General features: G+C 41.2%; 1 protein-coding gene across 3 annotated transcripts in view; it reads right to left on the bottom strand.

The window, feature by feature from the left end:
- irf2 (interferon regulatory factor 2) overlaps nucleotides 1–23,930 on the bottom strand; it is a 48,647-nt gene that overhangs the window by 1,430 nt on the left and 23,287 nt on the right. For 2 of the 3 annotated variants that reach the window (XM_034182348.1, XM_034182349.1), the window contains exons 3-9: nucleotides 14,835–14,934; nucleotides 13,799–13,975; nucleotides 13,515–13,561; nucleotides 9,161–9,269; nucleotides 7,013–7,162; nucleotides 6,025–6,062; nucleotides 1–3,300 (exon numbers count right to left, since the gene is read on the bottom strand). The exon at nucleotides 1–3,300 is cut by the window's left edge and continues 1,430 nt beyond it. In XM_034182348.1, the coding sequence (XP_034038239.1) occupies nucleotides 3,025–3,300; nucleotides 6,025–6,062; nucleotides 7,013–7,162; nucleotides 9,161–9,269; nucleotides 13,515–13,561; nucleotides 13,799–13,975; nucleotides 14,835–14,934 (897 nt within the window). In that variant the 3' untranslated portion in view covers nucleotides 1–3,024. The remainder of the gene's footprint in view (nucleotides 3,301–6,024; nucleotides 6,063–7,012; nucleotides 7,163–9,160; nucleotides 9,270–13,514; nucleotides 13,562–13,798; nucleotides 13,976–14,834; nucleotides 14,935–23,930) is intronic. The other variant, XR_004563851.1, reaches the window with a different exon arrangement.

The raw sequence follows: 23,930 nt of genomic DNA, 5'->3' as shown, positions 1-23,930 counted from the left end.
AATGTTGTTCGTGCTGGTTTCTGTGCATTTCTCTCTGAAAATCTGAGTCAAACGAGTCGTTCTCCTCACTGTTCCCAATACATCTGTGTGTATGTAAATAAAACCTATTTTAAGATTTTGAGCTTTACTCACTTTTTTAAACACAGGGCTAATATTTTGAACGCAACTCTAAATGGCTGAGAGGATTTTTGGGTACTCCAGGTTGGCCCTTGAAACCCACAAATTTCAAACTGCAGTATTTCATTTGTTAAGTAAATATAGTTTAGCTCCTGCTGAAACTGATGGATTGGGCCCCAAACTGCTGACAGTTTGCTCGTGACATGTATTTGCATTTTGGGGTTGGATGTTGGGATTTAAAGCTAGTGCAAATTAGAGGCTAACACGGCAAAATGCTGATCGAGTCACATGCACTCAGCGTAAGGAAGAACACAGAGGAAGACACAGCACAATGAAGTATTGCTTGTCCTTGCACTGTAGTCACGACATTCACGTTTAAACCCTGAGATTCAGTCCGTCTCTCCTTCCTCTGTGAAGGCCTCAAACACACCGACAAGTGACAAAATACATTTTGGTACTTTCTTACTGGAGTAAACAGGTCAGGAGGAGAACTGTGTTATCCCGATTCATCCATACAGCTCAGTGCACGTGGAGCGACCCGACTAAGCTGCCTGCCCGGCGCGGCCTGTAAGGTGCAAAAGCCACATGAAGCACTCAGCACACGCGTCTCAGCTATGTACATTATTAACACCAAAGGGCAGGAAGGAGTTCACATATTCAGTCCCTCTGTCATCCCACCTGCATCTTTCTACAAAGTCCTGAGGTCTCCAAGATTACTGACACACACGTCTTCTCATTTGCAGGGCAAATTAGGTCTTAAAATATTAATTCTATCACCTTAGAATTTTCTTCAATCTTACTGTTGAAACAATTCATCTGTTTAAATTAAAATCCATAAACTTAAACATTGTATCCAAAAAGTGAAGGCCACATTTTTCCTCATCAGTTAATCCTCAGTAAATCATTTGCTGTGATATCTTATGCTAACACTGCAGCTTAAACTATGATAAAAAGAGAAAAGCGCCTAACTTGTTCCCAAACTAAACGTTAAGTCGTCCAGTGTTGTCAATGACAAAATGTGTTGTCGTTAAGCTGAATTTATAAAACAGATCACATAAACAACATCCAGAGCTCAAATACAAGGAGCTGCTTTTGTTTAGAAAGGCACCAAACCTACGTGCACACGTGCATGCACACACCAGCGGTTTTAAAAACTTTTAAAAACAAAACGCTTTTTAAAACTTCAGCTTATTAATATTAAACTGGAGGAGATGCATGTTTACAGCAACGTTATACAGTTTGCCAGATTTGTTTTGTTGCCGAAAAATGGGGGAAAAAAGAGCTGCTGTTAGCCAGTCCCCACATGTGGGTGGGGGGGGTCATTGTGTCACTTACAGGAAGTTCAGACATATACTTCCTGTGATGTTAATTAGTAATTTTAGGTCTAAACTTTACTTGTTGCCAATACTGAAAGGTAATGTACATCTTCAAAACGTTAGAATGTCAAAATACTTTCTAAAAGTTTTCAGCACCTCGGCTCATTCCACCTCGACAGTCCTCGACGTGGTTTTTCTGCCTTACGGACAGGATGATCTTACAAAGGTTAGGTAGGTGGACGTCGTCTCATTGCTCATTTCTATTCTCCTACAACTAACTTCAAGCTCAAAGAAACTAGGACACTGGGACGAGGACTGCAGGAAGACCACAACAAGATGGACAGTGTCATTTTCATGTAGAACCACTCAAGAACGTCCTATAAGTTGATGGCAAAGCTGTGTCACTGAACTAAGGAATCCATTTAGATTTTTCCTTCTCCTCAAAAATGCAACACAACTGGTTAAGTGGTGTGACGCCTTTGTGCTGCTTTGCTCAAGTAATTCCAACAAAAACTGATAGCTATCTCTGTAACTCCATGTTGACTTTCAGCTCCCATGTTTGTTCAGAGTTACCACAGCAGATCCAGTACAGATCCTCACTGGAATTTGGCACAAGTTTTACACCGGATGCCCACCATTCCTGATGAAACTCCAGTTTCACCTGGAGAAACACAGCCAGCCAGCCCCTGGTCTTCCTCAGAGGTCCCCTTCCAAGTACTAACCAGGACCCACTCCGCTTAGCTTCTGAGAACAGATGGGATCAGGTACATGCAGAGCGGCTGCTAGCTCCACAACTCCAATATAACTATAACTCATAACTCTATAACTCAATCGGTCAATTAAAAAAAAAAGGAAGGTGGTGGTTTTAGTGCCTAGAATTGTTACACCATCAAACTCTCATACTGCCCCACAGCTTGCTGTGTTGTCAATAATTATTCACATACTACGGGTTTGTGTCTGGTCTTTAAACAAGTTGTTTGTATATTTACATTTTATGTATACATTTATTATATTTTTAAATGTTTTAATGGACCCATTTGTGAGTCTGTAAGAAAGTATCATCATTATTATAGTAAATTTCAGTCACAGTACAAACATTCACAGATCGAGTATTCTGTGCCCATCAGGAGGGAGACGTTTAAGATGAAACCTTAACTTGTTTAACTACAATAGACTGAATTCCAGACTTTTCATTTCATGTATTGTTAAATAAAAAACAGTTTTCACCACCAAAAGCTCATCATTCCGTCACTGACTTTAAAGATTTGACAGATCAGACGATAAGCTGAAGTGTTAGCAAGAGAACCACAGCAAATGACTTCCTCCGACAGCGCACCGATGACGACGGCGTTTAAGCATTCGCTAATTAATGGACTGCTGAAACTGCATTGTGGCCCATTGTTTCAAGATAAAAGTATAAAAATAAATCAGCAAATTTCCTAATTATGAGGGTCAATCAGAGTCTGAAACGGGGCGGGGCCCTACAGTGAACTCAAAGGATTTGAAGCTTGCCCTGCTCCATCCCATGCAGTGCCACTCTCTCATTCCTATGATCCAAAAGTGTAGGTGCTCCCTCAAACGGGGTCAGAGGTCAGGAAGATGTGACGTCCGAAGTTTTCATAATGACACTGGCTCGCATCTCGTGGGTGTGGCTCGCAATTGGAGATGGTAGGAGCTGGGAGTCGGGGCTGTAGCCTGGCACCCAGACCTCACTGTGGTAGCTGATGATGGGGGCGGGGTCTCGCGTGCTGGTCACCCTGAAGTTGGGCTTGCTTGCATTGACAAACGTGGCCATGCCAGGAAGAGAACATGTTGGAACCCTGAGAACTGATGATGGGTAATTCCGCCTCCACACTGCACTGGCACCCTGTCAATCAAAATGATGCAGAAGAAGTACAAGAAATCAGCGAGAATTGAAAGAACCAGTTTGTTCCATCAGTGTGTAAATTAACAGCAAAAACAATAAGAGTGTGTTGATAATTAAAGTAGGGATGCACCGATACCACTTTTTCCCAGACAGAATACAAGTACATACATTTGGTTACTCTTCGATACAGAGTACCGATACAAATACTTAATGATACCATTACAGTTTTATGGTGACTTTGAAAACATGTTTTATTCATCAGTTGTTCCTTACTTTTTGACGGTAACTGCTACCAATATCATTAGCTTTGTTTTTATTGACAAACATGTCACTTAAACCACGTAAACTCACTGTTTGACTACAACAAATTGTCCTTTAACATTAACCGCGTGTTTCTTAACAAATATGATACTGTCAGACATCTCATGTACAGTTGTATGAAAAGTTTGGGCACCCCTGATAATTTTCAGGATTTTCCTTTATAAATCATTGGTTGTCTGGATCAGAAATTTCAGTTAAAAATATCATATAGCAGACAAACACACTGATATTTGAGAAGTGAAATGACGTTTCTAGTATTTACAGAAAGCGTGCAATAATTATTTAAACAAAATTAGGCAGGTGCATAACAGCACCTTATTCCAAAATGAAGCTGTACTAATGTACTAATGTGCTTTAGCATACCTCAAACTGTTTGTGGCATGCAGGCTGAAAAGGCTTCATCTGCATTACTCTCTCATACAGCATCTCCTTATGCAAAGTGTGCTGTATAGTTGAACGATGCACAGAGACACTATCTGCAGCAAGATCATGTTGGAGGTCTTTGGATCAGGTCTGTGGTTGACTATGACTGTTCTTACCATCCTTCACTTCAGCTTATCTGAGATTTTTCTTGGCCTGCCACTTCGGGCCTTAACTAGTACTGTGCCTGTGGTCTTCCATTTCCTCACTATGTTCCTCACAGTGGAAACTGGCAGCTGAAATCTCTCAGATAGTTTTTTGTATCCTTCCCCTAAACCATGATGTTGAACAATCTTTGTTTTCAGGTCATTTGAGAGTTGTTTAGAGGCTCCCATGTTGCCACTCATTAGAAGAAATGGAAAGAGGGGAATCATTTGCAAATGGCCACCTTAAATACCCTTTCTCATGATTGGATTAACCTGTGTAAGGAGGTCAAGGGTCAATAAACTTACCAAACCAATTTTGTGTTCCAATAATTAGTGCTAAATGTATTCAAATCAATAAAATGACAAGAGTGCCCAAATTTATATACCTGCCTAATTTTGTTTAAATAATTATTGCACACTTTCTGTAAATACTAGAAACTTCATTTCACTTCTCAAATATCAGTGTGTTCATCTGCTATATGATATATTTAACTGAAATTTCTGATCCAGACAACCAATGATTTATAAAGCAAAATCATGAAAATTATCAGGGGCGCCCAAACTTTTGCATACAACTGTATTTATTTAACCATGCCTTAAAGTAGGGTCGGGACAACTAGTTCACCATGGCGAGCTAGTACCAGTCTATTCAACTAATTCAAATGGCATGATGTTACTACAGTTTAATGGTAAATCATCAACAAATCCATTTACTTCAAATAACTGTTTTAGCTGTGTTTAGTTATAATTTTAAGGTGCCAATGTTCAATTTATTGAGACAATTTAAAGTACACATTTCCATTGTGGTTGCTTTGCAGAGGCTCCTCGCTTGAACAATGAACAGTTCCATCACAGAGAATCAGGAAATCTCAAAAACCTTCTCAGCGTCAGTATGTTTGCAGCACAAATCTGTTGCAGGTCAGAAGGATCAACTTTAGTTTCCAGGAAAGAGGCGGACAGGCTGAAGCCCAGGTATGAGGAATCAAAAGTCAGCTTCCAGAAACGAGCTGAAGGGTTTCATCACATGTAGGTTACTGTGTTAAGTCTTGAGAAAAAATCTTGCTTTGAGTCATTTCTGAGATTAAACATTTTTTGATGAACAATAAGACTTTTTAAGCCGCCATGTTACTGGTAAGAGATGGAACAGTTCCTCCAAGGTGTTTTTAACTTGTAGCAAGATTTGATCATTTTCTATAAACAAATGGGAAACTGGTTTAGTTGGAGTTATACTTGCTAACTTTGATAAATAGATTATTGACTGCATGCAAACACGCACCTGAATGTGTTTGAATTTGGGAAATGAAACATAAATGTGTGTCTCTGGCCTCTGGAACAGGGTGATGGACATTATTAAGATTTAGTAAGATTTTATAAAGCAGTCAGCTGATTGTATAAATAACTGACAGCATATTAGCTGCAGTCTTTTCCAGGAGGTAAAACGTGTACACATCAAGCAGGTACTCTCAGGTCATGTACTGTGTAGAATGTACTCCAAAGACAGCAGAGCAGATCAGACAGTTAATGTTTGACAGCCAGTCGCTGATGAGGCCCACTTGTTTCTCAACGTGTGCCACACCACAGGAAGGAAGAGAACGTGCCAAACTCACAGCCGCTTTCAGTGCCAAGGCTCAAACAGGTAAAAACCTGCTCATCTGAAGACCAGGAGGCACCACATTATTACAGTCAAAGCTGGAGTCACCTGTGCATCACTGAGCAAACTCAACCTGTTGCTGTTGATTTAAATATGGAGACTCACACACACACAGAAAGTCCTGCAGCTTCTCTGTGCGTGTGTGTCTGTGCATGTGTGTGCGTGTGTGTGAGAGAGACGCCTCACCTCTTTGGCGTCATCTGTGTCGCTGTCTGTGTCACTGCCTGTATAAATAAAGAAGAGATAAGAGCAGAGCAGTGTACAGGTTTACAGGCTGCATGAACAGGAACAGAGAACAGATAAGAAAAATACAGATCTAAGAATTTATTTCAAACTTAAGAACAGGCAACAAGCACTGACCAAGCTCGTATTATCATGTTTCCCCTACTTTAAATGAAAAGAAACAAAAAAAGACAGCAAAACAAAGTTCATATGCTATAAATACTGTGGAAAAAATAAAACAAGTTAGACATGAGTGTAAACTTTCAGCCTGACTTTCACACCAGTGGTGTCAAGAGGAAGAAAGACAATTAGAAGCTGAAAGCCCTAACCAGAAATAACCAGTCAGTCCAGCTCTGGCGGACTGACTGATTAGGACGGAAAGTGTGGACAGCAGCACAGCAGTAGAGTTACTCAAACGAAACCCTGCAATATCAAAGAAAGATCTGAACAGTAATGAGAAAGTCACCCAACAATGTAATTAGAAAACATACACATTAAAGTTTAGTCAGTTGAACATGATTCACTAAAAAAGTGTACACTCCCTCTCGGTTCATCTGGAGGTGCAGCGAGCTGCCAGTGTTTATTGCTGCTGGGATCAGCACACACAGCTGTGCATTTTTAACACATGAACATACTGCTTCACTTTAAATACGCAAGAAATTCATCAACAGTGTGCATCTGTCTCGCTGTTTCACAGTGCAGACACACGGAGTCAAGAACAGCAGTTAAAAAAAACAAAACAACAAAAAACAGCCAGCATACCCACTTTCTTGTCATACTGTATCCCTGTTCTGCAGCTTGCACACAGACTGTGCAGGCTTTTTTCTTGCAAACATCACATACTGTACTTGCAAAGAAAAATGCAATACAACATTAACCAGCAACAGAGTATGCACATGTGCGCGCACGTGCATGTGTGAAAAACTGCGAGAACTAGTATGTGTTATCTCACCACAACATGAGGACACTGGAGAGATTTGGAGCGGGTACGAGTGGGAGGAGCTCACAGTCTGCTCTTCATTCTCAGTGGTCACCTCGATTGTCTGACACACGAATGGCAGTTGCTCGCTGTTGATCACATGATCTACTGAACTGTGAATGGCTGAAAGTAGACAGACAAGATCACTTTCCATCTAATGAATGTTGTGGCTGATTATCAAGCCTTAACAGTTATTTACTCGGAAATCTTGTTTGAGGCTGCCATCCCCAAAACTCTATACCTCCCTTTATAGGTCAAAATTTAGGGTACATCAAAAGCAAATTCTTTGTGACCATTAGTGAAGCAGGGGGCTCTACTGTTGGCAAGCACGTTATCTGTTAATTGGATAGCTGATGTTACAGTGGATTAGTCTTTCTGAGTAGTCCACTTGAGATTGGTTTTCGGGCTGAGCTCCTGTCTGCTGGAGGTGGGCAACATCCACTAAATTGCAACAAGATCACCCTGATGATTCAAAGCAAAGATTTGGGATAACACAACTGCAAATTGGAGCCTTTGTTTAGTTTGACTTCCTTGATGGGGGCCGTGAGCTCTGCTAGTGGTGTTCATCAGCTGATCTTCGGATCTACTGATGCGTGTGGACTTGAAGGACCATGCAATGGCTCATCACCACTCTGTGGAGGATCTGCACATCAGCAGATAAGTTTTCCCACTGGAAAAATCAGTGAATGTGAACAGATGTGAGATGAAGTCATATTACATCATGCCTGAATGAGACTCTTCTGTTGTGACATCTGTGTAATCTACAACGGAACTTCTGAAGGCTTGTGGAATTTGGGGGAGTTGGAGATACATCAGAGTTTGGGTGGGAACTGAGTAATGTTCCAACAACTGCTATGACATCAGTACAATCACTGACTCACTAATTGCAGAACCTTAGGCCTGTGCCTGTATCATTCAAGTTTTTGTTCCATCCTGTGGACATCTTCATACCTCACAGACCGTTTAATCAGAAGCCTAGCACACTGGTTTTCCCTCAGTTTTTGTGTCTATAATGTAGAAATACATAATGCAATGCTTTAATCATATTTAATACTGTTGTTTCCTACTACAAATAAAGCCTACCATTAAGCCCAGACTGAATGACAGGGATAAAAGACTGGTGGCCGTGTTGCTGTTGATAAAAACACAACCGTCCTCATAATTATTTCCTATGTACCGTATTTTCTGGTATCACACCTGTCAAAAAAAATGCCACTTGAAGAGGAAAAACATGATATGCAAGTTGCGCCGGAGCAATAAGTCACACACCCTTCCAAACTAGTAAAAAAACAAAACAAAACAAAAAAACATGAGTATTTGTCCTCCTACTTCAGAGACTACAGAGGAGGAGCACGAACCTGACCAGCTGGTCACAGAGCGAACACTATTGGTGAGCTAGTAAGTATTGTTTAGAGTTGGTGGCTAGTAAATGTTCACATGTCAGAGATGGAATGGAACACAGATCTGGTGTGTTAAAGGGTAGGTATTTAAAAAAACGAAAAATAGAACCGGCACTGTAAATTATTTCTTTGTGACTCAATGGCTGTCAAAATATCAAAATAGGGGCCTTTGGTTTAACGAGCAACATGCTCTTCGTTAGCCTTATCAAGAAAGGACATTAAATATCTGATCGAGGTGTTAGCTGGTTCAACACTTCAACATAATTACATACGGAATATGAAACACTTTTTCATTTTTATATTTCAAAAATCTTCTTTCCTAAATTTGGTAAGTTCTACTTCCTGGTGTTTTAATGCATTAAAACTGTATTTGTTATCTCATCATTAAGTGTTGCTCATGCAACAAATACATAGTATATGCGATGGGGACTGGTCCAAAACAAAGGTGAGGGAGTTGTGGGCGGACATGCCAACAGCTTCTCTACAGTTAATAGAGTAACGCCAACCTCGAAATGTGGGCCTACTACTCACTGTCAAACCACCAACACCTAATCGGGGGAAAAGACCCCATAAAGTCTTGACATGGCGGCACAGACACAGGAGACACTGTTGTGGCAGTGTGGCAATAATAACTTACCTCAGCAGACACAAAGCAGGTGAAAGTGTGAACACAAAACAGCACTAATGACCCAAAGTCTTTTAAAAGGAGAAAATACTGTACCTGAGACACTGTCTGTCAAAATAAGCTCATCTGCTTCCTGCTTGACGCCTTCCCTTTTGGTCCAGTCAGTGGTTACCAAACCTGTCCACTCGGAAGATGCAGAGCTGGCCTGATGGACACAAGTACACAAACACTGATGCCATATATATATATATATATATATATATATATATATATATATATATATATATATATATATATATATATATACACACACACACACTAGCGTGTTGCCCGTGGGGATCCACGAGCTCTAGATTGAGTAGTGTTTATAAAATAGGTAGCTGACATCTCAAGGATGGTAATAAATTATGCAAAGTTTCTATAATGAGTTAGAATAGCATGTGAGCTATGTTTTTAGAATCTTAGACCTCAACAGTTTTTAGAGTAAGAACTCAACCCTTTTATTTCCTGTTAATTATGTAATTTTTCAATGTTAATTTACTGTCTTAAAGGCCCCTTCACACATAGTGCGAAGTTTGAACAAATACGGCAAAACAGTCTGAATTTGCACACCATGAAACATGGCGCCGATGGGTAGGCATGCACGATCCCGGTGTGTGAGATCGTCCACGCAATGGTGTCTTTCGAGCAGGAACAGTGTGAGGTGCACCACATCGCGCCGCTTATGTGGAATAAATAAAAAACAGCCTGTACCTGTGGGACCACATCGTGCCGCTTATGTGGAATAAATTAAAAAAAGGAAGAAAGAAAAAAAAAAAAAAAAAAACATACCACCCACTGGACATGAACCCACGCCTTCCAAATCTCTGATTACCAGTCAGCAACTTTACCACTGCGCTACAGGGCTGAAGGAGAGGAGCAGTTGCAGTCAGTAAGCCAGTAGTGAGCAGTATTTCTGGTATTTATATTTACATTTTGCAAATTATTTCTTACTTTTACTTTGGATACTATGTGTGCTTCTTACCATGTGTACTGCTATACAAAGCTGCTGGAACCTCAAATTCCCTGAAGGAGTCTTCCCAAGGAATTAATAAAGTTCTATCTAATCCAGTGGTGTCCAAAGTATTCCATAAAGAACAAAGAGGGTGCAGGTTTTCTTTACAGACACTGACTCCAGCAGGTGATTTCATTGATGATCTCATCCCATCTACTCAAAGTGATGCTAATCAGTGAAATCACCTGCTGGAGTCAGTGGCTGCAAAGAAAACCTGCACACTCTTTGTCCTTTATGGAATACTTTGGACACCAGTGATCTAATATAATGTAATCTCAACAAACATGAACCACAATTACATTATTATTAAAACGCCAAAACCCCAAACTCCCATGGTGCACTGCAGCACAACATCCATTGTTCACTGTTGTTAGCTAATAACTAATTTCTCCAAAAATATTCATCCTATCAACCTTCTCTTTTCACACCATTCATCCTTGACCCAAAATACATAAGAATGCCAAACGGAAAATGTCACCTCTCCCCAGTTTCTCCATCTAAGCCATACACACACGCACGCACGGATACATGTACACAGAGGCCACTTGGCTGTTATAACTTAATATTTAATTATTTTGTGATTCAACTTGGAAGTTACAAAAATAGTAAACATTTCCTCCCTGAGTACTGGCACCAGCATTGTCGCCAACCTGGTGACACTGACGCCACATTTAGCAGATATGAAAGTTACTGCAGATACTGTATCTGCAGCAAGGCAGATACTATTACAAGTGGTTTCTTCTTGTTTTATGGTAGTTTTTACGGTTTGTTTATGGTGTGGAAACAACATATTGAGCATTACTGCATCCCACCTGAATACAGTCACTTCCATAAATAATTCAGCAGTGACAATTTTTGTAATTTTACCACTTTCACACTAGGACAGTGGAGTTGAAATGAAGCAATCAAGATGCATCTTTACTTGAACATCATGTACATGGATTAGCCAAGACTGTATTTTGAACAGAAAAAAAAAAGTTCTGATGCAGTGAAGTACATTACATGTTCATACAATGTGGCGAGTTCAGGGAAAGAAAAAAAAGGGGGGGGGGGGGGTATCTGTGCCGTATTTCCTCTGAGAGGTCACTGGTTTGATTTGCCTGACAGACAAACAAGCCTCTCAGACAGGACTATATGACATTTGCACTCGAGAGCCTGAGAATAAGCTCTGGAAAAGTGTCTGCTCCAGGAGTAATTTGCAGCCTCTGTAAGAACTTAATTTTTTACTGAACAGCATCAGGTTTTCTAATGGTTAACTGTATGAAGTCCTGAAACACAGTGTTTGTTTGTTTTTTTTAGCAATGATAGGGTCACTACCAATACTATTGTCCTGGATTTAGCACCAACGTCACCATACTGACAAATGACTTCATCACTAGTAATATGCAACTTCCTGCACACAACTCAAATCTATTTAGCTCATCTAACATCCAGGTCAGTATACATGTTGTCAATATGAAAGTCTATCATTATATTGTATTGGTTTAAAAAAGCTCCACTGATGCCTGCTTCCAAAAGGCAAAAAGATGGCTTAGGTCGCTGAGTGCTGTATGAAAAGTGAACCACAGCTGTCCAATTTCCTCATTTCAGTTTTGGTTGTGAACTGGAATGTGAAACTTCTGGTTCTGGTTGAGAGCACGACCTCAAAAGAAAATGGAAGACTATTTTAACTGCCTTTTCCACATGTAACAAAATATTTAGGTGTCAATATGAAACAGGAGCCAAAGGCAGACTTATTCATTTTCATGACATATGTAGTAGTTCACCACCTAAGTACAAGGAATGTCCTGAAATCACAACACAGCACCAGTGACAATATAAAAAAAAGAGGGAACAAAATGTGCTTGGCCGAGTATCGGCTGTCATCATCTCCAGACTGAGGAACGGTGTGCCTGTCAAACCCATCAGTCAACCCAAATCAGACTCCCCTGTCCAAGTGATCAAGTCAAAACACACTGACCAAAATTTTTCTCATGGGATTGTTCAAATAATTATCCATGAGCCAAAGAGATACCTAATTTATTCACAATTTCAAATTTGAATTACATTTACATGAATAAATTGCAAGTGCAATTTAAATTTCCTAAAACAATTTTTTCTCAATTATTACAAAATGCAATGGAAAAATGATATCTGGAAGAAAACTAAGAACTAAGAAACTAAGAAATTATATCCAATTTAAGGAGGAATACCAGACTGAGCCTTATGTGAAGCTAAATTTGTCTCAGACACAGCAGTCCCTTTGTGCCCAGATTAGATCTGGTAGTCTTCCTCTGGCAGTGGAAGTGGGCAGGTATAAGGGTCTTTGTGAACAGGAGAGAGTTTTTTGTGACCTTGATCTTGTGGAAGATGAGTATCATTTTGTTCTTTACTGTTCTTTGTACTCTGATTATTTCAATGTGTGCAAAAAAATAATGTAGATGTGTTTTGGTTTTCTGAGGAGAAAATCTTGAGTTGGATTTTTGAAAAAGAAACATTTGCTTTTGCTGTTTTTGTCTGTAAAGCCTGGGAAAGGAGGCAACATGTGTTGTACCCTGTTGTATCCTGAAATTGTACTGTATTGTTGAACTTGTGACATGTATGTGGTTATTTTGTTTTGTATATGGAGTGTCTTATAAGTTCATGCGGACTGGGCACCAGTGGTGCATGACACTTTAATAAAAACAATCAATCAATCACACTTTATTCATGTTTGAATTCTCTCACTCATTTATTATGTGTTTAATAAATGATTTTCTTATAGTCTTCATCTGTCCCTCTAAATCTACAACCATCTTACTGTGTTTGCCGCAGCTTCTGTCAGTTGATGGAAATATATTTTTTCTACTTACTCCTCAAGTCATCAACTTTTGCCTGCTACATTATACAATTACTTAATGTTTTTTATTCATAGTAACATTTAAAAACTCTAGCTGTGGTCAATTCCAGTCGTTTTAGTTTGCTATACAAATAAACGACATGACTGAGGATAGTTTGAGTATTTCACACACACACACACACACACACACACACACACACACACACACACACACACACACACACACACACACACACACACACACACACACACACACACACACACACACATGTGCAGGTAATTCACATGACCAATCAGCCCTCAGCATGGAGATGACAAAGTGAAATGAGAGAAACCAAAAACATGCTCTTCTTTGGTGTCATTTGTCACCTCCCTGTAGTTCCTCAGCAGTCACATTACTCCAGATGTGCAGAAATAAAATATTTCATGTGTCTGAAAAGCTCCTCACGTGGAAACAAACTTCATGCGTGCATTTGTGTGTCCATTAAAAAATAAAATAAATAAATCAAAAGCCTCACTATCATCCTATAAACACTGCATGCTTCATACATTAAAAAAAAGTTTGGGTGTTCACATACCCCTTTATTTCCTTTGCTTCTTCCTTCCTTGTCAGTCTTCTTTTTTCCTAGATGAGAACAAAGGCAGAGGTGCAATTTTGAGATTAGCGTGAAGAAATACCTCAACCATTGTATAATTTACTGAATATGCCTTTATCAAGGGATCATTAAAGTTCTATCTAATCTAATCTCTAATCCAAACATGTTCTGTCAAAAGTAAAAGAGGAAAATTAAAGCATTTATAATTAAACGTAAAAGGAAAACCTACGCTTTGCCAGAGTGTGGTGCTGAGCAGCAGCCCTCACCTTTTTTGTTATTTCTCTCTGAAGATGAAAGCATCTTATAGACTCTGAAGGCATTGGTTCCTTTTTTGATGCTTTTGTCCTTGACCTCCTCGATGTCTGGCAGGCTGTTCATGGCACAGCGGAAATTAGCCTTCCACGTCTTTGGATCTGGATTATCTACACCTGGCCGGTATTTCCCTGCCCAGAAACAGAAAACTGCACAACTTTGTCGAGACAACCAACTGCACACAGAGGAACGTACTGACAGCATAGGCTGTCTATACATTGTATAGTGTGAATTGAAGAAAAAAATATTATCCTCATGTCCTAGTTTGTAAATTTGGGATGAGATGGAAAATGCAAATGTGTCTAAGACAGGGCAAATTTGGGTTAGCAATGAGATATAAAAAAAGAGCAAATAATTTTACTCCAAACAGGTGAGTGTAAACATAAAAACAATGTTCCTTAAAAAAGATTTGAAGGTATTTGCATATGTCTGGCTACAGTGCATAATATAATTTAAGGGTTCAAGGAATCTGGAGGTATTTCACAGGATAAACAGCAAGAACACAAACCTAAAATGAACACCCATGATTTCCAATCACTCAGACAGCACTGCATGAAGAACCATTATTCACAAATATCTGATAATGCTACATTTTGAAAGTTTGCTTACCGACCATCTGCACAGGAATGTTTCAATCAAACTGTCCATTTATAGCATGTTTAGCATATTATTTGGAACTCACTACATTCAGTGATTAAAGCAAAAAAAAAAAAAAATAAAAATAAAAATAAATATATATATATATATATATATATATATATAGATAGATAGATAGATAGATAGATAGATAGATAGATAGATAGATAGATAGATAGATAGATAGATAGATAGATAGATAGATAGATAGATAGATAGATAGATAGATAGATAGATAGATAGATAGATAGATAGATAGATAGATAGATAGATAGATAGATAATACATAAATACACATACATACACACACACACACACACAGACAGATAGATAGACAGATAGATAGATACATACCAGTGTGTATGGCCCATCTCATGAAGAGCGGTGCATCTTTCTCCAGGTCCCAGCCATGACGTGCAGCATGCATCCACGGGATCTGGAAGATTTTCTTTTCCTGCAGACAGATGGAGACATTTGGTTTGTTCGTGCACTACTGTGCAAAAGTTTAAATGCGGTGTCTGATGTTTTTCAATTACAAAAAGAAAAAAAAATTTGTCTATTTTATTAAAGAAAGTAATCTAAAAATAAATCAAAATAATCACAGAATAACTGTATAAATTTGATTATAAGGGTCGCGGTCCCTGGTCGCGGCACACTGGAGCAGCTCTACATGTTCCATCGGGTGCTCAAGGGTTCATGGGAGTTCGCCCAACCAGTCCACATGTGCTTTGTGGATCTGGTGAAGGCGTTCAACCGTGTCCCTCGGGGCACCCTGTGGGGGGTGCTCCAAGAGGGCGGTGGAAGGAATACTTCGAGGATCTCCTCAATCCCATTGTCACGTCTTCTGAAGAGGAAGCAGAGACTGGGGACTTACAGGCAGACTCATCCATTACCCAGGCCGAATTCACCGAGGTGGTTAGAAAGCTCCTCGGTGGCAAGGCTCCTGGGGTGGATGAAATCCATCCTGAGTACCTTAAATCTCTGGATGTTGTGGGACTGTCTTGGCTGACACGCCTCTGCAACATCGCGTGGCGGTTGGGGACAGTGCCTCTGGACTGGCAGACCGGGGTGGTGGTCCCTCTGTTTAAGAAGGGGGACCGGAGGGTGTGTTCCAACTACAGGGGGATCACACTCCTCAGCCTCCCCGGTAAGGTCTATTCCAGAGTACTGGAGAGGAGAATTTGACCGATAGTCGAACCTCGGATTCAGGAGGAGCAGTCTGGTTTTTGTCCTGGTCACGGCACACTGGACCAGCTCTACACGCTCCATCGGGTGCTCGAGGGTTTATGGGAGTTCGCCGTACCAGTCCACATATGCTTTGTGGATCTAGGGAAGGCGTTTGACCGTTTCCCTCGGGGCACCCTGTGGGGGTGCTCTGGGAGTACGGGGTCCGGGGTCCTTTGCTAAGGGCTATCCGGTCCCTGTACAACCGTAGCAGGAGCTTGGTTTGCATTGCCGGTAGTAAGTCAAACCTGTTTCCAGTGCACGTTGGCCTCCGCCAGGGCTGCCCTTTGTCACCGGTTCTGTTCATTATCTTTATGGACAGAATTTCTAGGCGCAGCCAGGGTGTAGAGGGGGTCTGGTTTGGGAACCACAGAATCTCATCCCTGCTGTTTGCGGACGATGTGGTTCTGTTGGCTTTGTCAAATCAGGACCTTCAGCGTGCACTGAGGCAGTTTGCAGCCGAGTGTGAAGTGTCCGGGATGAAAGTCAGCACCTCCAAATCTGAGACCATGGTTCTCGACCGGAAAAAGGTGCTTTGCCCTCTTCAGGTCAGTGGAGTGTCCTTGCCTCAAGTGGAGGAGTTTAAGTATCTCAGGGTCTTGTTCACGAGTGAGGGACGGATGGAGCATGAGATCGATAGATGGATCGGTGCAGCATCTGCAGTGATGCGGTTGTTGTATCGGACCGTCGTGGTGAAGACAGAGCTGAGTAGGGGGGCAAAGCTCTCCATTTACCGATCGATCTACGTTCCGATCCTCACCTATGGTCAAGAGATTTGGCTCATGACCGAAAGAACAAGATCGCGAGTACAAGCGGCCGAGATGAGTTTCCTCCGCAGGGTGGCTGGGCGCTCCCTTAGAGACAGGGTGAGAAGCTCGGTCACTCGGGAGGAGCTCGGAGTCAAGCCGCTGCTCCTCCACGTTGAAAGGAGCCGGTTGAGGTGGCTCGGGCATCTTTTCCGGATGCCTCCTGGACGCCTCGCTGGAGAAGTGTTCCGGGCACATCCCATCGGGAGGAGGCCCCGGGGAAGACCCAGGACATGCTGGAGGGACTACGCCTCTCTGCTGGCTTGTGAACGCCTCGGGGTTCCCCCAGAGGAGCTGGGGGAGGTGTGTGTGGATCGGGAGGTCTGGGCGGCTTTGCTTGAGCTGCTGCCCCCGTGACCTGACTCCGGATAAAGTGGAAGAAAATGGATCGATGGATGAATGGATGATTATAAGTTGAGAGCCCACAAAAAAAAGATGAAGAATTGATCAACATGCTCCGTACAGTGTTCATTCATAATAATTCAGTTTTAAGGTGTAGACACTCGAGCCAGTTCAGAGTCTTGATTGTCATTGTAACAAGTACAATGAAAAGTAAGGTGCAAGCATTTTCAGTGCAAATATAAACCTGAGTAAACAGCATGCAGACCTAATAGGTCTTAAAAGACGAGGTCTGCTCAGAGCGCATGTTAAGAAAAAAGAAAGTTATAAGAACATAGTAGCAAAATTACATGCAAAAAAAATAAGAAAAGTATGTACAGGAACTGTGGATATTGCACATTTACAAATCTGCCAATGTGGATCTGGCTGTATCCGCTGTGGCGACCCCAAACAAAAACAGGAGCAGCTGAATGGACACCACCCACCACCACAAATCTTGAATGTACTCCGAGTGTGACATGTGACATGACTATTATATTTCAGTGGCATTCATTTTGATTAGTGTTTGTTGCCTTTCACTCTTCACTGAAATTTATTTTATATTTATATTTTTCCATCACTTCTGCAGTATTCATTACATTCACATTTTTAATAACATTTCTGCACAGTAGTACATTCTTTGAATAATTCATTTTGTAGTACTATTCAAATTCACAAAAGACAAGCCATTTTGTTCTCTAACTGCACTGTTTAAGGCTCTGCTCAGAGCATTCCATTACATTCCTCCATGCAGATCTCTAGAGCAGTGATGTTTTGGGGCTGTCGCTGGGTAACATGGACTTTCAACTCCCTCAACAAATTTTCTATGGGGTTGAGGTCTGGAGACTGGCTTGGCCACTCCAGGACCTTGAAATGCTTTTTACGGAGCCACTCCTTCATAACCCGGGCAATGTGTGTGGGATTATTGTCAATGCTGGAAGAACTAGACACATTGCATCTTCAATGCTCTCACTGAAGGAAGGAGGTTTTGGCTTAAAATCTCACAATACATGGCCTGTTCATTCTAACAGCCCCAAAGCATGATGTTTCCACCCCCATGCTTCACAGTAGATATGGTGTTCTTGGGATGCAACTCAGCATTCGCCTTCCTCCAAACATGACTAGCTGAGTTTTTACTAAAAAGTTCTATTTTGATTTCATCTGACCACATGATATTCTGCCAATCCTCTTCTGGATCATCCATATGCTCTCTGGCAAACTTCAGAAGGGCCTGGACATGTACTGGCTTAAGCAGGGGGACATGCCTGGTACTGCAGGATTTGAGTCCCTCTCTGCATAGTGTGTAGCCTTTGTTACGTTGGTCCCAGCTCTCTGCAGGTCATTCATCAGGTCCCTCTGTGTAGTTCTGGGAGTTCTGTTCACTGTTCTCATGATCATTTTGACCCCACGGGATGAGATCTTGTGTGCAGCCCCAGATCGAGGGAGATTATCAATGGCTTTGTCTGTCTTCCATTCTTACAACTGCTCCCACAGTTGATTTATTCACACCAACCTGCTTGACTATTGTAGATTCACTCTTCCCAGCCTGGTGCACATCTACAATTTTCTTCCTGGTGTCTTTCGACAGCTCTTTGGTCTTGGCCATGGTTGAGTTTGGAGTCTGACTGTTTGAGGCTGTGCATAGGTGTCTTTTATACAGATAACAAGTTCCAACAGATGCCATTAATAGAGGTAACTGATGGAGGACAGAAGAGCTTCTTAAAGAAGAAGTTACAGGTCTGTGAGAGCCAAAAATCTTGCTTGTTTTTAGGTGACCAAATACTTATTTTCCACCATAATTTACAATAAATTCTTTAAAAATCCTACGATGTGATTTCCTGGAATTTTTTTTCTCATTTTGTCTCTCATAGTTGATGTGTACTTATGATGAAAATTACAGTCCTCTCTCATCTTTCTAAGTAGGAGAACTTGCACAATCAGGGACTGACTAAATACTATTTTACCCCACTATATAAGGTCCTACAGTTGACAGTGCATGTCAGAGCACAAACCAAGCATGAAATCAAAGGAATTGTATGTAGACCTCTGAGACAGGATTTTCTCAAGGCACAAATCTGGGGAAGAAATCTGCTGCTTTGAAGGTCCCAATGAGCACAGTGACCTCCATCATCTGTAAATGGAAGAAGTTCAGATCCACCAGGACTCTTCCTAGAGCTGGCCGCACGTCTAAACTGAGCTATCAAGGAGGTGACCAAGAGCCTTATGGTCACTCTGTCAGAGCTCCAGCATTCCTCTGTGGAGATTGGAGAACCTTCCAGAAGGACAACCATCTCTGCAGCAATCAGACCTGTATGGTAGACTGGCCAGATGGAAGTCACTCCTTAGTAAAAGGCACATGGCAGCCTAACTGGAGTTTGCCAAAAGGCACTTGAAAGACTCTCAGACCCTGAGAAACAAAATTCTCTGGTCTGATGAGAGAAAGATTGAACTCTTTAGCATGAATGCCAGGCACCATGTTTGAAGGAAACCAGGCACCATCTCTACACTGAAGCATTGTGGTGGCAACATCATGCTGTGAGGATGATTTTTCAGCAGCCAGAGTGCTCTTGACCTCAGACAGGGGTGATAGTTCATCTTTCAGCAGGACAATGACCCTAAGTGCACAGTCAAGATATCAAAGGAGTGGCTTCAGGACAACTCTGAATGTCCTTGAGTGGTCCAGCCAGAGCCCAAACCTGAATCTAATTAAACAACTCTGGAGAGATCTGACAATGGCTGTGCATCAATGCTCCCCATCCAACTTGATGGAGCTTGAGAGGTGCTGCAAAGAGGAATGGACAAAACCGTCCAAAGATTGGTGCACCAAGCTTGTGGCATCATATTCAAGAAAACGTGAGGCTGTAATAGCAGCCAAAAATTAATTTGAACAATTTGGAATAAGGCTGTAACATGAAATGTGGAAAACAATGAGGGCTGTGAATTCTTTCTGGATGCGCTGTATATAGCAAGTGACCAGATGTATTCTGTGTGTCCGTGTGGCAATGCTCACGCTTTTTCATCTGGTCTTAACCAGATCAGTTGCAATAATAATGGTATAGTGCCTAGCAGGGCAAGCAAGCAGAACGAGAGTGGAGTGGATTTTTTTTGGGGGGGGGGGGGGGGGGGGGGGGGGGGGGGGGGGGGGGGGGGGGGGGGGGGGGGGGGGGGGGGGGGGGGGGGGGGGGGGGGGGGGGGGGGGGGGGGGGGGGGGGGGGGGGGGGGGGGGGGGGGGGGGGGGGGGGGGGGGGGGGGGGGGGGGGGGGGGGGGGGGTGGGGGGTGTGCAAAAAACATACTGGAGCATCACCTTAATTTCTCACTCCATCTAGCTAAAGTTCTGCATACCAAAACAGTATGGGACATATTTACACCATGCAAGTGAAGCATTACTGACCCAATATGCATCGGTGTGTCATTAATCCTGTAACACACTGCAACTCTCACCATCAGCTGCTGTGTTGCTGCTCAATCTTTCCACATCATTAATTTTTGATAAGAACTTCCAGTCAACATACTATATCTCCTGTGACCATTTTTTGGAGGTGATTTTACAGGTCAGTTTTGACCTTTGTGTGTGTGGTTGTGCATTCGCCCCTGGACCTGCTCGTTTACAAACCATTTTATTGAAGCATGGTGAAAACTGACAGAGAAAAAAACAGATTTCAGGTGATTTGACTACTAAGACTTGCAACATGGGATCAGATTAAGATCAGACAGGCACAAAAACTGATTTTTTTACTGGCAAATTGAACAAAGACAGTGTCTCAACAAGGTTACTGTTGTTTCATAGCAGCAATGTCATTCATCATTGCCTGATATGTTTGCAGGGACTGAAATCAGTGAACAATAGTGTCCTTTCAGGAGGACAAACCACGGACGAAGGAAGGAAACAGCAGGCGACACTAACCTGGAATGTATCAACATCAGCCTACTTTATGTGTGTACACAGAAACTCCACATGACTGGGGTAGTCAATCCAACTCCAAATCGATATCATGATTATTTAAAAACTTTCACCTCCAGGGAAAGAATTTACAGACCACAAGGGAGATAATGCTATTTTAGGAGAAACCTTGAAAACCTGGTTCGAGATTGTTAAGAAAAACAAAATGGAAGGAGATAGTAAATTATTATTATGGCCCTCTATGACTCCAAATTTTGTAGATGATAAATAAGTTAGATCAGTGGTCTTCAAACTATTCCAGAAGGGGCCGAGAGGTTGCAGGTTTTCTTTGCAGCCACTGACTTCAGCAGGTGATTTCACTGATTAACATCCCTTTGAACAGGTGGGATGAGTTCATCAGTGAAATCACCTGCTGAAGTCAGTGGCTGCAAAGAAAACCTGCAACCTCTCGGCCCCTTCTGGAATAGTTTGAAGACCACTGATCTAACTTATCATCTACAAAATTTGGAGTCATAGAGGGCCATATTAATAATTTACTATCTCCTTCCATTTTGTTTTTCTTAACAATCTCGAACCAGGTTTTCAAGGTTTCTCCTAAAATAGCATTATCTCCCTTGTGGTCTGTAAATTCTTTCCCTGGAGGTGAAAGTTTTTAAATAATCATGATATCGATTTGGAGTTGGATTGACTACCCCAGTCATGTGGAGTTTCTGTGTACACACATAAAGTAGGCTGATGTTGACACAGTCCAGGTTAGTGTCGCCTGCTGTTTCCTTCCTTCGTCCGTGGTTTGTCCTCCTGAAAGGACACTATTGTTCACTGATTTCAGTCCCTGCAAACATATCAGGCAATGATGAATGACATTGCTGCTATGAAAACCTGCACCCTTTTGGCCCTTTCTGGAATAGTTTGGAGACCACTGAGTCAGATGATACGTTTACTGAATGGTCAGGGAGGGGAAAACTTTTAAGACCTTTGATAAACTCAAACAAGAGTTTAAACTTGATTAACGTTAAGACTGTATCGAAACTGTATAACTGTCTTCAAAAGGGCAATGGGGTGAACTCAATGTATCATTGTCTGGGAGTGATTGGCCTTCCATGTGTAACACACAACTAGCTCAAGAAGATGGCGAGAATTTGGATGGAAAAATCTCATACGTTTTTTATTACCCCACATATAAAGACCAAACAATTACAGAAATGTTGGAGAGGATGCGGGCATGAGAACGCCAATCACTCCCATATCTTTTGGTCATGTGCAAAAATACAAACATTTTGAAACAATGTAATTCAATTGAAGGAGGAAATTTTAAATTCTAAAATACCTAGGGATCCAGGTACTGTGTATCTGGGACTTATACCTGGTGAAATAATTAAAAAGAAAGACACATACCTTTTCAAAATTGTGTCTATTGCTACCAAAAAGGCCCTGACAAGGAACTGGCTGAAACGCAACCCTCCAATGACAAAACAATGGCTGGACATTGTTGAGGAAATACATACTATTAAAGATTAACTTGTTGCTTGAGAATCAGAGAAAAAGACTTTAAAAATGGCAGCAGTGGACTGCATTCAAGATAAAATTCCAGTCATAATGGACATAGAGGACTTGTCTGTGAAACTCTCCCCCAGTTTTGTTTTTTCCATTTATTTTTCTTATTTCCTGTGTTCTGATTATGTTTTACTACTATTCTTGAAAAATTGGTTAAATAAAAAGTATTAACAAAAAAACTTTCACCTCCATTCCAATAAATTAAAGAATATTTACTTTTCTTCTTGTTTTTTTTTTAACATATTGCCCTTATCTGAGGTGATCACTGGCTGATTTCAGGGTGTATGGGCACCCCCTTTCATCTTGAAAATTTAACTATGGACACCCTTTTTCTGTCAGCTCAAAAAATAAATAAATAAATAAAATGCAGGCTAAACATGGTCTGTGGGACCCGAACTGGACAGCCCTGGTTTACAAAACTTCATGCGCTGATTAGCAGTTTATTGAGCTGCTCCAGAAAATAATCAGTATTCCAGACATATTCTAAGCATCTGCTCGGCCGGGCTACTGATCGGAATGAATGTCGATCAGTGGGGATGACTCATGTATTTATCGCAAACAGTTACAAATAAAATTATTACCATGACCCTTTCACCAACAACTTCATTGCTGTTTTTTTTTTTTTATTATAAACTTGCTCCTTTTGCCTTTTTTTTTTTTTTACACTTTTCATGATTATGACAAATGCTATTTATATGCACTATATTGTTCATACTGCAATTTATAATTATTTTAATTAAAAAATGTAAAATGTTGGACTCCTTGTTTACATTCAGGAACACAAGCAAAGGTTCCTTGTTTTCACTGCTCATTAAATTCTTTTTAAAACTGGAAAACAAAGCAGTACCTGTCTTTGCTGATCCAAAAATGATCTGATCCATGACTTCTAAACTATATCCGATGCTAACCATGGGCTTCATCACCTGTGACACCCCTAATTTTCAGTTACACTGCCTCCAGAAAGTATTCATAGCGCTTCACTTTTTCCACATTTTATGTTACAGCTTTATTCCAAAATGGAGTCAATTAATTTTTCCCATCAAAATTCTACTCACAACACCCCGTAATGAAAACATGGAAAAACATTTTTGTTTTTTTGTGCAAATTTATTAAAAATAAAAAACTAAGAAATCAGAATAGCCTTTATTCGCTAAGTATCTTCAAAGAATACAAGGAATTTGACTCCAGTTTGAACTGTACTCTCTCTGTACAAGCATGTATATGTGTCTTGTTGTTTTGACGAACAGAGCTCTGTAAGGTCGACCAGAGGGGAGGAGCTTAAACAGTGTGTGAGGGGTCTGCAGAGACATTACCAGCTCGCTTCCTGGTTCTGGACCAGTATCACACAGGGTTCTCACCTGGATTTTTTCACACCATAGGGGAGAACTTGGCGTGACTTTGCGGCGCGGCCAGCGCTGCATACGCGAGTATTGTAAGTGGATCTGGGGTCACCCCCCCCCCAACACACACAAACACACACCCCGCAGAAAATGTTGAAATTTATAACCCTCTGAAACACCATTTTCTGTATTTTGAGGGCCACATTTTGTGAAGTAAAGCCCAAGATTTTTATCTTTGTTACAGCC

Source organism: Thalassophryne amazonica, chromosome 11 (assembly GCF_902500255.1).
Source record: "Thalassophryne amazonica chromosome 11, fThaAma1.1, whole genome shotgun sequence".
Taxonomy (NCBI): domain Eukaryota; kingdom Metazoa; phylum Chordata; class Actinopteri; order Batrachoidiformes; family Batrachoididae; genus Thalassophryne; species Thalassophryne amazonica.
Note: the sequence above shows the minus strand (reverse complement) of the source record. Positions and strands in the feature narration are given on the sequence as shown.